Source organism: Podarcis tiliguerta (assembly GCF_965153285.1).
Source record: "Podarcis tiliguerta genome assembly, chromosome: 9".
NCBI classification, from domain to species: domain Eukaryota; kingdom Metazoa; phylum Chordata; class Lepidosauria; order Squamata; family Lacertidae; genus Podarcis; species Podarcis tiliguerta.
In genome coordinates this window covers 568,529-585,564 of record NC_139542.1, presented here as the reverse complement: position 1 = coordinate 585,564, position 17,036 = coordinate 568,529, and the positions used below count along the sequence as shown (strand labels likewise).

The 17,036-nt window shown below is 49.7% G+C and overlaps 1 protein-coding gene across 1 annotated transcript; it reads right to left on the bottom strand.

Annotated features, from left to right (window-relative positions):
• Positions 1-764: 764 nt before the first annotated feature.
• LOC310657671 (retinol dehydrogenase 13-like) lies at positions 765-12,809 on the bottom strand. Its single transcript, XM_083398725.1, has 6 exons — positions 12,573-12,809; positions 10,842-11,081; positions 7,937-8,026; positions 6,577-6,765; positions 2,954-3,063; positions 765-1,474 (listed from the first exon to the last, which is right to left on the bottom strand). The coding sequence occupies exons 1-6, from the start codon at positions 12,724-12,726 to the stop codon at positions 1,355-1,357; spliced, it is 903 nt and encodes a 300-aa protein (XP_083254851.1). The 5' UTR covers positions 12,727-12,809; the 3' UTR covers positions 765-1,354.
• Between the last annotated feature and the right edge of the window lie 4,227 nt (positions 12,810-17,036).

Sequence of the window (17,036 nt, the reverse complement as noted above, 5' to 3'; positions counted from 1 at the left end):
GCTCTACCTGGGCAGCCTAGCTGTTCTTTTGTGATGGTAAATACCTAGTTATGACTCCAGGTCACAGGCTCACCCTATTCATACAAAAATACGCCCTTAAGGCAGGATTTGCGAGCAATTTGAGACAATTTGCCTCCCTTATTGCAGAGGAATATTTGAGGTCACTGAAAGACTGGAAGAGTCAAAATGGCCTCAGGATTGCTCTCCTGTACGACTTCACGTGGTTTATATACTTATGTATGTGTTTACCTTGTACATTTATGAACATTTATTTTATATATATAAGACCGTAGAATTCCTATAACAGCCTGTTTAAAACAGCACACTTGGCAAGGGAATATTAAGAGAACGATAAGCATCGACAATATCCGCTGCTGCCAATCTTGCCAATGGTGGCTCATCGCAGGTGGCAGAAGTAGAGTATTTGCATCTAAGAGGCAGCCAAGAAGGTCTCTGCCTCTTCAACACTCAGGCCATTGTTTGCTATATTCCTCTGTTCTGCACCCCGTTTCTCCCTTCAACAAAGGGGGTGTGGAGTCATGAACTGCAATGCTAATAAACGCCATTTATTAAACTCTGACTGGTGTCCAGAAATGGATTGGCCGTCCTGCCAAACTGAACGGGGTACCAAATGCCAGTGGGCTCTGTGTCACCACCGTTTGGGGCTCCTTTTGCAGTCAGCAGAGACACCCAGTACGTCTTCCAGAATCTCCTTTCTCAGTTCAGCTCACCCACGTGGAAAGAAACACCTCACACATTCCAGCTCTGCTCAAAGGGTTTATTGAAGAATTGCCAATACTGCAGCCGATAAAACAGCTAGTCTAAGGAAAAGAAGGTGAAACTCTGCAGGGAATCAGCCGTTCCTCCTCTCTGCTCTTCAGCCACCTGGGCAGAGTAACAGCCAGACCCATTCTCTCCTTCAGAGCCCGTCTAATAAAGAAGTCTGTCGCTAAGGAAACCTTGTTGCTAGGGAAAGAGACTGGGAGGAAAGGGGTTGCTAGGGGCAAAGCAATGCACGGATCCTTTCAAGTCTCTCTCTAGACCCCAAAGGAATTTCTGGTTTTTCCCCTCATGTCGGTTATCGAGTGGGAGAGCAGCAGGAGGCGGCTGGTTCTGCAGAGATCCCAAACAGTCTCCAAAACCTGGCCAGGTGAGGGAAAAACCAGAGCGAGCCTCCAGGATCCTTGCTGGCAGACATGAGTCCTGCCCTGGCACCTAGGCAGCAGCGTGAATCCCTGCTTCCTTCTCGCGGGCCGGCCTAGGCCACCTTGCGGCTGGCAGGCTCCCTTCCGCCATCGTCCAGCCCCACCAGCTTCTCCGAAGCCTCCCAGAGCTTGCAGCCGACGGCAGGGTCTCAGGCAAGGGGCGAGGGCAGTGCCAGTCTGCAGTCGCTGTCAAAGTACTTCCCAGAGATGCCCTCCACTTCCTCGGACACAGCGCAGTACGTGGTGCTGAAGGAGCCCTGCGTTGGCGACTGGGGAGGAGGCAAAGAGAGAGGGTCAGCCAGCTCCACAACACAGAGGCGTAAAGTTGGAAGGGACCCCAAAAGGTCATCCATCCCAACCCCCTGCAATGCAAGAATCACAGCAGAGGAATCCACTTTAAAGCCTCCAAGGAGAGATGGGCCACCCGTTTCCAAGGGAGTCCCTTCCGTCGGAATCTCCTCTCCTGCCATTTGGAGCCATGGTTTGGGTCCCGCCCTCTGGGGGTCCCAGGTTTTCTCCATCTTCCTTGAGGAAGCCCTTTTTGGAGAGGACTCTGCACCTTCTCTTCTCCAGGCTAAACACCCCCAGCTTCTATTTTGTGTGCTGGGGCGGGGACGCCCTGGGTTAGATGTCCTGCAGCAGCGGTTCTCCACTTGTGGGTCCCCAGGTGTTGTTGGAATACAACTCCCATCATCCCTGAGCTCTGGTCTTGCTAGCTAGGGGTGATGGGAGTTGTAGTTCAACAACATCTGAGGACCCACAGGTTGAGAAAGGCTGTCCTGCAGGAAGAATGGCAGGTGAGAGGCCAGCGAGGGGCATCCTTGCCACTCAGGGATCCACCCTCCCTCCCTAATCTCACCCCGAGGCAACAACATGAAGGGAGGGGCAGAATGGATCACGGATAGGAATAAACTGCCTCTGTTGGAAGACGGGATGCAACTCAGCTTGCAGAAAAGGGGTAGTTCAAGCTCTGGTTTTCCTAGTAGTGATGTATGGAAGCGAGAGCTGGACCATCAAGAAGGCTGATCGCCCAAGAATGGATGCTTTTGAATTCTGGTGCTGGAGGAGACTCTTGAGAGTCCCATGGACTGCAAGAAGATCAAACACATCCATTCTTATGGAAATCAGCCCTGAGTGCTGACTGGAAGGACAGATCCTGAAGCTGAGGCTCCAAGACTTTGGCCACCTCATGAGAATAGAAGGCTCCCTGGAAAAGACCCTGATGTTGGGAAAGATGGAGGGCACAAGGAGAAGGGGACGACGGAGGACGAGATGGTGGGACAGTGTTCTCGAAGCTACAAACATGAGTTTGACCCGACTGCGGGAGGCAGTGGAAGACAGGAGTGCCTGGCGTGCTCTGGTCCAGGGGGTCACAAAGAGGCGGACACGACTAAACGACTCAACAACAGAAGGCAGATGGAGGGGGGGTGAGGGCTTAGTGTCAGACTAGAACCTGGGAAAGACCTGAGTTCAAATCCCACCTTCACTTGACACTGGCTGACCTTGGGAACTGGCGAAGTCTCTGCCCCCGCTGACTTTTGCACTTCTGGTTTCTTCGGCTTTATTTATTGTATTTGTTTTTGCTCTTTTATCCCACCTTTTTCTCCGAGGAGCTGAAGGTGGGGCTCACGGTTCTTCTCCCCCTCCCCATACAATCCCCGCAACGACCCTGTGGGGTAGGCTGGACCCTAAGGCTCTGAGAGGCAGTGACTGGCTGCCCCCAAGGACCAGCCTCCGTCCCGTCTCACCTTGAGGAAGAGGGTGCCCACGAGATGGAAGAGGAGGCGAACCCACCAGCTGAAGTTCTGCATGATCTCCGTGTGGACGATTCCTGGGTTCAGAGCATTGACGGTCACTCCTGCAAGGGAAGAGGGTCCTCAGTCACCGAGTGCCAGGGCGGGGGGCACGCAGCGCCCAGCTCTGCCACCCCTGGCTGGCAGCAGGGCAGATCTCTTACTGGATTATTACAGAGGGAGAGATCTTGAGCAGGGGGCAGCCAGCCTGGGTCCATGCGCAGCGCAAGGAAAGTCCATCATTAGAGCAATCCAGAAATGTGAACGTTTTGGGCCCCCACCCTCCCACAACACATGGCCCAAGCATGATCCACCTTAGAACACGAGAAGAGCCTGCTGGATCCGGCCAAAGGGCGGATCATCTACACCAGCCTCCCGTTCTCTCAGTGACCATCCAGTTGCCCCAAAGAGAAGTAATCAGCAATTTCCGAGCACAATTCAAAGTATTGTTGCTGACCTTGAAAGCCCTAAATGGCCTCAGCCCAGTAGACCTGAAGGAGCGTCTCCACCCCCATCATTCTGCCTGGACACTGAGGTCCAGATCCAAGGACCTTCTGGCAGTTCCCTCATTGTGAGAAGTGATGTTACAGGGAACCAGGCAGAGGGCCTTCTCGGTGGTGGCGCCCGCCCTGTGGAACACCCTCCCACCAGATGGCAAGGAGATAAATGACTATCGGACTTTTAGAAGACAACTGAAGGCAGCCCTGTTTAGGGAAGCTTTTAATGTCTGATGCTGTATTGTTTTTAATATTTGGTTGGAAGCTGCCCAGAGTGGCTGGGGAAACCCAGCCGGATGGGCAGGGTATAAATAATAAATTATTATTATTATTATTATTATTATTATTATTATTATTATTATCATCATCATTATCATCATCATCATCATCTAATTTATTATTTATACCCCGTCCAACCGGCTGGGTTTCCCCAGCCACTCTGGGCAGCTCCCAACAGATTAAATACAGAATAAAACATCAGACATTAAAAGCTTCCCTAGGCAGGGCTGCCTTCAGATGTCTTCTAAAAGTCAGATAGCTGCTTATTTCCTTGACATCTGATGGAGGGTGTTCCACAGGGCGGGCGCCACCACCGAGAAGGCCCTCTGCCTGGTTCCCTGTAACCTCACTTCTCGCAGGGAGGGAACCACCAGAAGGCCCTCGGAGCTGGACCCCGGTGTCCGGGGTGGAGACGCTCCTTCAAGTCTACTGGGCTGAGGTTGTTTAGTGCTTTCAAGGTCAGCACCAACACTTTGAGTTGTGCTTGGGAGTCCACAACCCCCCGCCCTCACAGCATTTTCCAGCAACTGGCGTTCAGAGGCATTTCGGCTTCCAAGTGTGGAGGCTGAGCAGAGCCCCCCTGGCTAGTAACCCTCGAGAGCCCCCTCCTCCTCCAAGAATTTGTCCACTCCTCTTTTGAAACCACCCAGGTTGGTGGCGATCCCTGCCTCTTGTGGCAGGGAGTTCCACAGTTTAACTCTGTGCTGCATGAAGGACTTTCATCTGTTCCGGATCTCCCAGCATTCAGCTTCGTTGGACGGCCACAAGTTTCTAGTGTGAAGGGAGAGGGAAGAAAAACCTTTCTCTGTCTTCCTAGCCCATTGGCAGCAGGTGGTGGCGAGGAGAATTCTATCCCACTCACACGCAGAAAGGGCATCGTGGTCCGGGGGCAAAGGGGCGCGTCTGCAACAAAATCTGGTCTTGCATGTCTAGGTGGGCCCCCCAAGAGCAGCTCCATGCGCAACGAGCAGCGACTCCGAGCTCTGAGCCACAGGGGAGCTTTGCTGAGCGCTGCCCCAAACTTTTAATGCTAGCTTCCTCGCCATAGTTTTTGCTTTTGTAATAAAAAATGTGACGGGGTGATATGTCACAAGAGCAGACCAGGAATAAAAATTGAATTAAAAGTGTTTTCCCAAACATATCCCACAATGCAAAAGTGATGTGGATGGGATGCTGGAGCGGGGGGGCCGGGGGGGAGTCTGCCCCCGTTGCGTCGCTGGCAGGCGGGGGCCTCTGAGCTCCCTGGAACTGGTCCATGTCCTGCGGGGGGGGGGGGGACTTCATGGCCAACCGATCCCAGCAGAAAGCGCAGCTCAAAGTCAGAAAGTCAGCACCGACCAGTGGAGAAATGGGTCATCGTTGCGCCGTGTGATTGACACCTGGACGGGACCACCCACCTGTCTGGGTGGTCTGCTAAGGTCAGGCCAGAAGCCATTGCCCACCTCTGAATTAATTGTGGGGCGGGATGGGGGGGGGCCTTGAAGTCTTTAAAGCTATCAATGACTCTACCTCCTCGGTTGGAAGCCGCAATGCCCTGCGTCCCAGGTGCTGGAAACAGAAGGAGGGGAGAGTGTTTTGTTCGAATCCTGCTTGCGGGTTTCCCATCCTGGGCATCTGCTTGGCCACTGTGAGAGCAGGAGGCTGGACTGGATGGGCACTGGGCCTGATCCAGTAGCCAGACTCGTCTGATGTTCTTACTCAGTAGGCTCTCCTTCCCTGGGTGCTTTCAAGCAAGGGTTGGGGGGCCATCAAAGAGATGCATTGCAGGGGGTTGGACTAGATCAGGCACCCCCAACCTTCGACCCGCCAGATGTTTTGGACTACAATTCCCATCATCCCTGACCACTGGTCCTGCTAGCTAGGGATCATGGGAGTTGTAGGCCAAAACTGTTAGTTTCTGTTCTTCTCGCTGTGCAGCTGCGCGGAGTCACGGGACACTGTTTACATTCCAGAGAAAGTCCAAACTCTTGGAGTCTCACGGGTAGGAGACAGGATGTGACGTTAGTGTGGTTCCCTGATTTTTTGTTCAGTTGCTCTCTGCTTTCATAGAGAGAGGACGTCTTTTCTGTTCTGCGTAGTTTAGAAATAAAACTCTTTAAAATGTAGCCATAAATCTCATCACTTCCGCATGCTGTTTTAATGCTCTGCTGGGAGGACGTGCCTTGGAGCCTCATCAAAGGCTTGAGGTCGTCAGTTAATCGTCGGGAGGCGACTCTGAAGGCTCGGGAAGAAAATGAGCTTTATCAGCTTGGCCGAGCGGAGATCCCGACATTTTTGGTTATGGGCCCAGATGACGAACGGCAGAAGAACAGAACGCAGCTTATCTTCTCTGCGTGTCAAGAGGTATCTGGAGGGCCAAAGGTGGGGGGTGCCTGGACTCTACCATTCTAGGATTCCCACCCACAGGGCAGTCCCTCAAGGGTAAAGGACCCCTGGATGGTTAAGTCCAGTCAAAGGCGACTATGTGGTGCGGCCCTCATCTCTCAGGCCATGGGAGCCAGCGTTTGTCCACAAACAGCTTTCCGGGTCATGTGGCCAGCAGGACTAAGCCGCTTCTGGCACAACGAAACACAGTGATCGAAACCAGAGCACACGGAAACGCCGTTTACTTTCCCGCCGGAGTGGTACCTATTTATCTACTTGCACTGGTGTGCTTTTGAACTGCTAGGTTGGCAGGAGCTGGGACCGAGCAATGGGATCTCACCCCATTGCAGGGATTCGAACCGCCGACCTTCTGATCGGCAAGTCCTAGGCTCTGTGGTTTAGACCCCTAACCGCGAGAGGGAAGGGCAGTGCGCTGACCCGTCCCCCGTAGCCTCTGGGCCAGCTCCACCGTGAAGAGGATGTTCATGAGCTTGGTGCTGTTGTAGGCCTTGTCGGAGTTCTTGGGCTGCTCCTTTCCGCTCAGGAACCGGACGTTGGCTTCCCCCGCCTGATGTCTGAAGGAGGAGACGTTGACGATGCGCGAAGGGGCCGAGGCCTTCATGGCGCCTGCGGAGTTTGGGGGACACAAAAAGGGGGCACAAAGGGTGACAGGCTGGCAGGTAGAGAAGAATGGCAGATCAAGGTGACGGATTACGCCGAAATAGCTAAAATGACCGGAAGAATCAGAAATCAGGAAGACCACCATTTTAATAGGGAACGGGGAACATTGATAATTTAACTTAAAAACCACTGTAAACAGTTAAAATCTTTGGTAGGATTGGAATAACACTTGTAGTTTAATGGTGGATTTTGGACGCAATGGAGAGGTAAAAGATTTGGATTATCATAAAAGATGCAGCAGGAATGATTAATAACAGGACCCACAAAGGAGGGAAATCCAAGAGATTATTGGGAATATTGTTTCTGTGTTGTATGTTGGATATGGGACTGCAAAAGTTAACCTGAAAAACCAAATAAATAATTAAAAAAAAAAACTTTTAAAAGGGTGATGGGCTGGAGCAAAGACCCTCCTCTACCTACCGGTGAATCGGGAGGGATCGGGGCCGGGCTCAGTCCCTGCCCCACAGCACCCTCTCCTCTCACTGCCCCCCAGCAGCTGCTTCCCCAAGCAGCACCCACGTCCTTAGCGGGGAAGAGTTCCCATAGCTCGGCGGTCGACACCCAAACTTTTTTGGCCCCCCCACTTGATTCCATAAACTGATCCCCAACAACCCCTTCTCCACCTACAAAAAATATTTATTATTAACATCATCTGAAAATCTGTTTTAGCGTTTTAATTGTTTGCTGTTGTAATTTCTCCTCGATTTTCTTGCGTCCTCTTTTCCTAAGCTGCTGTTTTTCTTCTTTTTGCAATCAAGCGGGGAATAGGTTTTATTAAATAAATAAACAGCTTGGAAGAGCACTTGGCACGACCCAATTTTATTGATTACGCAATAAAATTCAAAACATGAACCAATTAATTCCACGCTTATTCGAAATCCAATGAAATCTGCTCCGTTTAAGAGAACGGAGGCACTTGATCCAGCAGTGCCAGTTTTTCAAAGCCTGATACTCCTTTACACCTTTGGCAGCCCCCTCGGGAGAACCCCCTCCCTCCAGGAGATGATATCCCTGCCCCACTGTGGGAAGCACTGCTCTCGATGTCTCCTGAATCCCCACAGATAACCCTGGGGGTCAAGCTATGGGGCTGAGAGGGGGAAGAGATGCGTGGCCTTACCTAGAAGCAGGTTGGTGAGCAGAAAGTGGCCCAAGTAGTTGGTGGCGAAGATCAGGCTCAGCCCCTCCGGGGTGACCGTGAGCGGCAAACCTGGAGGGAGAGAGAAGATGGGGAGCAGAATGACGGACAGCCCGCCTGCCCAAGGGTATCTGACACCCTCCAGCCCAAGGTGCTCCTTCTGCTCCCTGAGAGGGGCACAGGTGAAGTCCTTGCCCAAAGTCTCCCCTGGGGCAGACACCAGGAAAGGCACCAGCAGAGAGATAGGCAGTGCGGTGCAATGCTTAGAGCTGGACGAGGACAGGGAGGCCGGAGTTCGAATCTCCACCATTTGACCATGAAGCCCCCTGGGGGGCCAGACACCTACCTCTCAGGGTTGTTGTTGTGGGGATGACATGAGGAGGGGGAGAACCAGGGCCGCATTGAGGTTTGATAAGTCCCTAAGCTACTGAAAATAATGGGGCCCTTTCTATGTCCAGCTGTCCTTTGTCAGCAACAAATTGCTGCTGTTTTTTGTGTTGAATATACAGTGGTACCTCGGGTTAAGAACTTAATTCATTCCAGAGATCTGTTCTTAACCTGAAACTGTTCTTAACCTGAAGCACCACTTCAGCTAAGGGGGCCTCCCGCTGCTGCCACACGATTTCTGTTCTCATCCTGAAGCAAATTTCTAACCTGAGGTACTATTTCTGGGTTAGCGGAGTATGTAACCTGAAGCATATGTAACCTGAAGCGTATGTAACCCGAGGTACCACTGTATGCTAAATGGCAGGGGTCAGCAACCTTTTTCAGCAGAGGGTCGGTCCACTGTCCCTCAGACCTTGTGGGGGGCGGGACTATGCCCCACAAATAACCCAGAGATGCATTTTAAACAAAATCACGCATTCTACTCATGTAAAAACATGCTGATTCCCAGACTGTCCGCGGGCCGGATTGAGAAGGTGATTGGTCCGGATCCGGCCCACGGGCCTTAGGTTGCCTACCCCTGATATGTGGTAATTTATGGACCTAATTGGTCCATACACAACACAACACAACACAAAACAAAACAACTGTTGCTGTCTGTAGGTTTTTATTTTATTTGTTTTTTATCTTATATTTTGGAAATGTACATCCAAGTGTTATTTCCTTTAATTTTGGGGGGGCCCTCGAGAGACTGGGGCCCTAAGCTAGAGCTTGTTGAGCTTATGCGTAAATCCGGCACTGGAGAAGGAGGGATGCTGCCTGGAGCTCCTCAGAGAAGGCGGTGAGACAGGAAAGGAAACAGCCACACCAGGAGAGTTTTGCTGCTGCTGGATCAAGCCAGGCAGCGGCCCGGAAGCCCAGCGAACCTCTTCGCGGTGCTTTTACAGGGGCCACCGCAGGAGTCTTTTGGGCAGCACCTGAAAGAGCAGAGAATGGATCTCCGCAGAAGCCAGCTTTGGCGCTCAGGAGAATCCACCCTCTTCTCTTTCAGGCGCAGCAAGACGCTTCGCTGTCGTTTTGTGCCGTTTGCAAGAGCGGCCGCTGGCGAGGGATGCTCCGCGGAGGATGACAGGTGAGGCGCGCAGGGGACGGCTGCCCTCCCGTGCTTGTACCAGAGGGCTGCTTGTCCACACTTGCCTTGGTGGACCAGCCCTAAGAAGAGGAGGAGCCTCAGGCTGGAAGAAAATCCCAACAGGAGACTCCCTCAATGTCAGAGTGGCAAATTAAATTTTGCGAATATATTGAACTAGCCAAGATGACAGCGTCGAATAGAATGCAATCAAAACAAAAATTAAGAAAGGAATGGAAATGGGTTGAAGAATATATTGCACAAAATTACTTCAAGAGAAATTTCTGGATAAGTACTGATTGAGTTCATTAAGCTAAGATGCAATGATTTTAAGATAGAGGATTGCTAAACGTGATGAAGAATTATGAACACAATGTTAGAGTTTTAAGGTAGCCAGAAGGATATCATGCATGTGGGTGAAGGAAGTCACATTGGGATTTGGGTAAATGGTGAGTTGGGTATAGGGTTAGATGTGGGGAATCCGTATATACAATAATGGGAAGACACAAGAGCTACCCACTCTGGAAGAATGGCAGATGAAAGTAATGGACTATATGGAGTTGGCTGAAATGACTGGCAGAATCAGAGACCAGGGAGAAGAGACGGTGAAAGAAGATTGGAGGAAGTTTAAAGATTATTTACAGAAATTTTATAAGATTAATGAATGTTAGAGGTCATCAGATTGAACGTAAAAGGTTATTAGTAATAAGTTTAAAAATGAAAAAGAACCAATATTTTAAGATAAAGAAGACTAAGTTATATTAGGATATTAAAATTAAGATCGAAAATTAATTAAGACAGAGGGAAGGGATTTGTTGTTGGTGTATATGATTCGGAATACAGGGAAGGGAGGTTTAGGGAAGTCGGAGAAACAAGTTAATGCAAGGAACATAATGAAGATAAAATTGTTTTTATTTTTGTTTTCTTTTTTATTTGTTTTATCTTGAGATCTTTTGTGTTTGTGTAATTGTGTATGTTCTTTTGTTGTTGTTGTTTTTCCTTTGTTGTTTTATTTTTTATGTAAAACTCAATAAAATATTTATAAAAAAAAATACAATAATGTAATATATGTCATGTATAGTGCTGAAATTGTACGGTAACTACCATGTAATATATATATAATAGGAGATCCCAAGAGGTGCCTTTGCTTAGGGGCTGGGGCGCCCTGCTGCGCTGTGGGTGCCTCCCGGGTTTCCAGAATCGGGGCCAAGAACACTTTGGTGCAGGCAGCACACTCCTGCAGTCCTAGCCCCCAGGAGCAGAGGCTCTGTGGCTTCCTAGAGGCCCCCTGGAGAGGGTCCGCAGGCGAGCAGGGGTCCGATCCAGCTCCTCGTGGCTCCTTCCACCGCCCGCCCGCCCAGCCCTGCCCGTTACCTGTGGCCCCGGCGTTGTTGACCAGGATGTGGAGCTGCCCCTCTTCCTCCAGGAACTGCCGGGCGAAGTTCCTCACCGACGCCATGGAGCTGGTGTCCAGGATGCGCAGGTGGACGTCGGGGTTCCCCGTGGCCCTGCGGATCTCCTCCACGGCTGCCTCCCCTCTCTCTCGGCTCCGGCAGGCCAGGATGGTCCGGGCATTCCTGCGCGCCAGCTCCAGAGCCACGCACTTGCCAATCCCTGCAGCAGAGCCCGGGGGCGAGTCAAGGACCAGCACCGCGCCGAAACCCTCGCCAGCGCTTCCTGGCTCTCCCCTTGGCCCTGACCGGCTTCCCTATTGCTCTGGGAACCCAACCTGGAGCAACCAGACTCGCCCTTCTGCCCAGATCCTGCTCACCTGCCCCCAGGGATCGGTGGGTCTGGCTGTCAGCCAGAAGGTCGGTGGTTTGAGCTCATCCAGGGACGGCTGTGGGCAGGATTCTGGCCTCGCGGGGGTTGGACTAGAGAGAGGACCCTCGGGGGCCCTTCCAATTCCGCAGTGATGTGAAGTCCGAAGGCATCGGCCGCAGGCCAGCTCTTGCCCCACACCCCAGCCCCATCATTTCAGGGGAGCAGGAGGAAGGAGGGTCCAGCAATCCACGCAGGGCTAAATCAGGCCAAAGGGGACCCATCCAGTGCTGCGTCCAGTTCTCCCCCTGGCCAGCCAGGTGCCTATTATGGGAATCCTGTAAATAGGATTGGAGCAGCAGAGCCCCCTCCCCTCCTGGGGTCTCCAGCAACCAATACGGTACTCAGAATCTCTGCTCCCTTCAGCCCTCGACAGCCTTCTCTTCCTCCTCCAGGCATTTTATTTTATTTTATTATTGTATTTTTGACATAACAATCTATTTATTTATTTAAACTTATTCATCTATTTAATTTTGTTTGTTTGTTTTAAATAATTTTAATTTGGTTTTACTTGTATTACAAGTATAAAATCATAACAATTCGAACGCCCATCTTTACAGATTCCTCCGAATCTCTGGACTTCCCGCCTTCCCCTCCTCCCGGGGGGTCCGCCAGGCATTTTAAAGCCTTCTAGGCTGGGGGTCAGGCCGGCTGCCTCCTGCTGCGGGAGGGAGTTACGCACATAGGTCAACCATGCGCTGGATCTGTCCTGCTGCAACCTTCTCTCTCTCTTTCGCGCGCACACAATTGCACAGTGGCGCAATGGAAGAACCGCAGCTAGATCACACCCGACAGGTGTCCCTCCAGCCTCTGCTTCAGTTAACCCTGAAGTCCCACTTGCGTGGTGGTATAATAATACTGTATTGGGGTGCGCGTACTTTAAGTGCCAAGGAAAATGCATGTCCCTGCAGACATAACCCACAAGTTCAGAACCACTAAGAAACATCCGAAACACGCAACAACTGTGTGTCGAGATTTCCACATGGCGGGCGCTTGGACTATATGAAACTCGGGGGTCCCTTCCAATTCTATGATTAATGACCCTCCAGAATCTTGAGTTGAGATTCCTGTCTTGCAGGAGGTTGGAATAAATGATTCTTGGCAGTTCCTTCCAATTCTGCAATTCGACTATTCTAGGATTCTCTTTTCCGAAGCGTTCGACGGGACCTTAATCCCTTTGCGCAGCCGCGCTAAGCAGGTAAAATCTACCGGGCTGGGGGTCTGGGTCTGGGTCTGGGCTTCAGCCCCCTGGCCCCTCAGGCCCAGCACATCTTGCGGACTCACCACTGTTGGCTCCAGTGACCACGGCGGTTTTGCCACGCAGGTCCACGGGACAAGCCGCAGGTCTCCACGCTGCCCTCCTTGCCCAGAGCACCACGGACAGGACCAGGGTGCAAGGCGCCCAGAGAGGGTGCCAGCAGAGGGCGAGCAGCTCCATGGGCCCCCGCGCCTCTCCCAGAGACAGAGCAAGTTCTGCCGCCCGGCAGCCGTTCCCTGCAGCTACTCCGTCGCCTGCAAAGAAAGGGCGTTGCCAAGGTGTGCCAACTCTGCTATCCCGGGCGAGAGTTCTGGTTTAATAAATAGGCAGCAAAGGTGTGCCAACTCTGCTATCCCGGGCGAGAGTTCTGGTTTAATAAATAGGCAGCAAAGGTGTGCCAACTCTGCTATCCCGGGCGAGAGTTCTGGTTTAATAAATAGCCAGCTTTTCCACTGGGCAGGGAGCCAGCAGCGGGTGGGTGCGGGTGTTGGGAAATCCAGCCAGATAGGTGGGGTATAAATTATTATTATTATTATTATTATTAGGGGTTACCTTAGGACAGAAAAGTGAACGGAGAGCTTCCCCCGTCAGCGAAAATTCCCCTTTCCCCACAAAGCTCGGCATTAATATCCTTGGCAACACTGCGGCAACAAGAAGTGTTTTCGGCATTGCTCGAAATTTTTATTGAAATAATATAGTCTTTTATTGCGGGTATTCCTTGCGCCTCTGGGAGGTTCAGTTATAGGTTTCTCTATCTTATCTACCTTTTATATTCGCGTGGTGTCCGTCATCCAAAGCTCGCAGGGCAGTACGCAATAGCGAAACAAAAAATGAGAGCGCAACATGCATAACGAAACCAACACAATGCAATCACCCCTGGCTCACCCTGTGCCTTTTATCCACGTGGAATTGGACTGCACCGTCCCCATTCCTTGTATGAAAATCATGTGGGTCGAACCACATAAGACAGAGACCTTTATCTCTCTGGGATTCACAAGGGAGCCGCTGGACTCCTGGCTTCACCAGCCTGGTAAGACCTTCGTCCTGGCTTGCAAAACGTGTTTGCCTTTTGCTCCATGGCTCCTTCCCTGCTGCGCATCTCAGGGCCTCCGCGGGCAGGAGGAAAGGAGGGCAGGCAGGCCCCTTCCCTGTCCTTTTAAGCCGCCTGCGGAAAATGTTTTTCTTCTTAGACAACCCGACCCAGATATCTAGAATGCTGGTTTATTTTTATATATATATAAAAATATCACTGGTTTTCAATTTATTTACCATTAATTTTATTGCTTTTTTTTGGTATATAATTTTTATTTTTTTTACAATTTAGAATACTCATTTAACATCCTTAAAATGCCGAAGACTTCCTTTCTTCTCTTTCTATGGTTCATTTTACATACTATAAATCCCTGCATATTTTACAAAAACTATACCAGTTTTCCATTATTACATCCATCAAAACTTATTTACACTGTTGAATTTATCTTAATGCCGTCAGTGTCGTCAGCTGTCCACATTTATTTCCCATATATTCAACAAACATTTTCCACTCTTCTCTAAACGTACGTTCTTCTAGTTCTCTTCTTCTATATGTTAAGTCTGCGAGTTGTGCATCTCTGTCAACATCAGCTGCCATTCTTCTTTGGTTGTGAGTCGGACCTCACTTGTTTTCCATTTTGTAGCTAACAAAACACAGGCCACAGTTGTTGTGTACATAAATCATCTTTTTTGACACCTGGGAATTTCAGTCTGAATTATCCCCAACAGAAAGGACTCCGTTTTGGGCGGGAAAGTACTTTTAAACCCTTTTTTCAATTCATTACGGATAATTTCCCAAAACTCTTTTACCATTTTACAAGTCCACCACATAGGAAAGAATGTTCCATTACCTCTTTACACTTCCAGCACTTATCTGATTCAGTATTAAGCAACTTAGCAAACCTACTTAGAGTTAAATACCATCTGTAAATCATTTTCAGGTAGTTCTCCTTCAAAGAATAACATGCTGTAACTTTCAAGTAACTTTCCCAGTTTTTCCCAGAGGTTAAAATCTATATGGTGTCCTATATCTATTGTCCAATGTGTCATTGAGGCTTTAACAAGCTCGACTTTTGTTTCCCAGTCTAATAACAAATTATACATCTTGGACAAAGGTTTCTCTTTGTTTTGTAGAAGTTATTTTTCAAATTGTGAGCTTTGGTCTGAAAAACCATTTTTTTTCTATCTAATTTAAACGTTACACGTAATCAATCCGTAACATTGCTCCTTACGTTCTCCATTGATTTCAGTTTGGCTTTCCCCCCACCCTGTAATATACATCAATTCCCTGTAAGTTGCCCACTGTCTATCCATATTAACTCTCTTAAAAGTAATAGCCTCGATAGGAGATAGCCATAAAGGTGTTTTCCTTTTCAGATGATTTTTTACATTTCTCCCAAACTCTATACATATTCTTCCAAAGAATATGGTTCATAAAACTTTTATAAATTTTTGCCTTCCTCTACCAAAGCCATGCATGCCAGCCAAAGTTTAGGTCATGACCTTCTAAGTCCAGGATGTCTGCATTATCCAATGTAACCCATTCTTTTAACCAACACAAACAGGCTGTCTCATAATACATTTGCAGGTCTGGTAAGGCAAAGCCTCCTCTTTCCTTTATATCTATCATAATTTTATGTTTAATTCTTGGCTTTCCCCCCTTTCTCCCCCCCCCCCGTTGGCTTTCCCTGTCCTTTTAAGCCGCCTGCGAAAAACATTTTTCTTTTTAGACAACCTGACCCAGATATCTAGAATGCTGGTTTCTTTTTTCTTTTTTTAATTATTGCTGGTTTTCATTTTTTGCATGTTTTAAGCAGCCATTTTTTTTTACCATTAATTTTACTGTTTTTAAACCACTCAGTTTTTGTTTTCTTTTTACAATTAAATGGTGTATAAATTTTATGAAACAAATCAATCAATAAGAATCCCAATCGGCTGACGCAGAAATGACACGAAGATGGTTCAGCTGATCCACCCTGACTGCCCTGCCCAGCTTCAAATTCACCACCGTGGAAGAAAACCTTCTCGCTATGATTACGGGAAAGGAGGCAGCCGGTGGTTCGCCGAGGTCCCGAATGCAGACCACTTCTGACACCAAAACTGTGGAAGAAAGCCCAACCTTTGCGATGCGGTTAGGGGAAAGGTTTGCCCAGGACTGTTTCTCAGGACAAGGCCATTGAGTTGGAGAAATTCCCACCAGCAGGACTCTCTTCTGAACCGACTGACCAATTGAGCCAACAGGTTTTTATAGCAATCAGAAAGTTGGCACAGCCCAGCTAAGGGACCACAAGGAATGAGTTTTGAAAGAAAAGCTGAAATCACCTTTGACATTCTGCACTTCCTTCATTCTTTGTTCTTCTCTCGCACCTTCTAGGAGAGACGTGGTCAAACAGGCTCAAGCTGGTAAAGGTAAAGGGACCCCTGACCGTTAGGTCCAGTCATGGTCGACTCTGGGGTTGCGGCGCTCATCTCGCTTTACTGGCCGAGGGAGCCAGCGTTTGTCCGCAGACAGCTTCCGGGTCATGTGGCCAGCAGGACTAAGCCGCTTCTGGCGAACCAGAGCAGTGCACGGAAATGCCGTTTACCTTCCCGCCAGAACGGTACCTATTTATCTCCTTGCACTTTGACGTGCTTTGGAACTGCTAGGTTGGCAGGAGCAGGGAACGAGCAACGGGAGCTCACCCTGTCATGGGGATTCGAACCACCAACATTCTGATCGGCAAGTCCTAGGCTCTGTGGTTTAACCTACAGCACTAACCTTGCGCCTAAACACCATCACAGTTCTCGTGGGAGGAGAGAGATGGAGGAAGATTCTCTTTGAGGAGATTTCACCCCTCCCATACCCAAGAATCTCCTGAGCAGTCTGCTGATTCTGCAGAGAGGAGGAGGCGTGTTCTGATATCTACTTATTCTGCTCCAGCACCACATCAGAAAGAGAGTCAGTCAGTGAGAGAGTCAGTGAGTGAGTCAGTCAGGGAGAGAAAAGGACTGAGTGTTATCTCTGTGTAGATAAGGTCACTGCAGAAAGCAGCTGTAAGACTCAGTGCAGTACAGCATCTCCATTTGTATATAGTTTGTATAGTACAGTAGCTGATAGTGAATAAAAGAAGATATTCTTCAGTGCTGTCGTCCGAGTGATTTATGCTCTGCTGTACTCTGCTGTACAACGACAGTCTTCTTGTTGGAGTGATTTGCGGTGCTCACAGCTCTGAGTTGTGAGTCCACGGCACTTGGACCTGTTCCTGTGAGGAAGATGGTCTCTGGAAGTGCTATCCAGCTCGCCTAGCCCAGTCGGGGCTGAAGTGGATGAGTCCAGTTGGTGACACTGGCTCAAGGGCGACGCTGACACTCTTCCCTCCTCATACTCCATCCCATTCATGGAGTGAGGCTTCTCTCCTGGAATACGGACGCCCACGATGGATCAGAACCTGCTGCGATCTGATGGGCCAGTTCTTAAG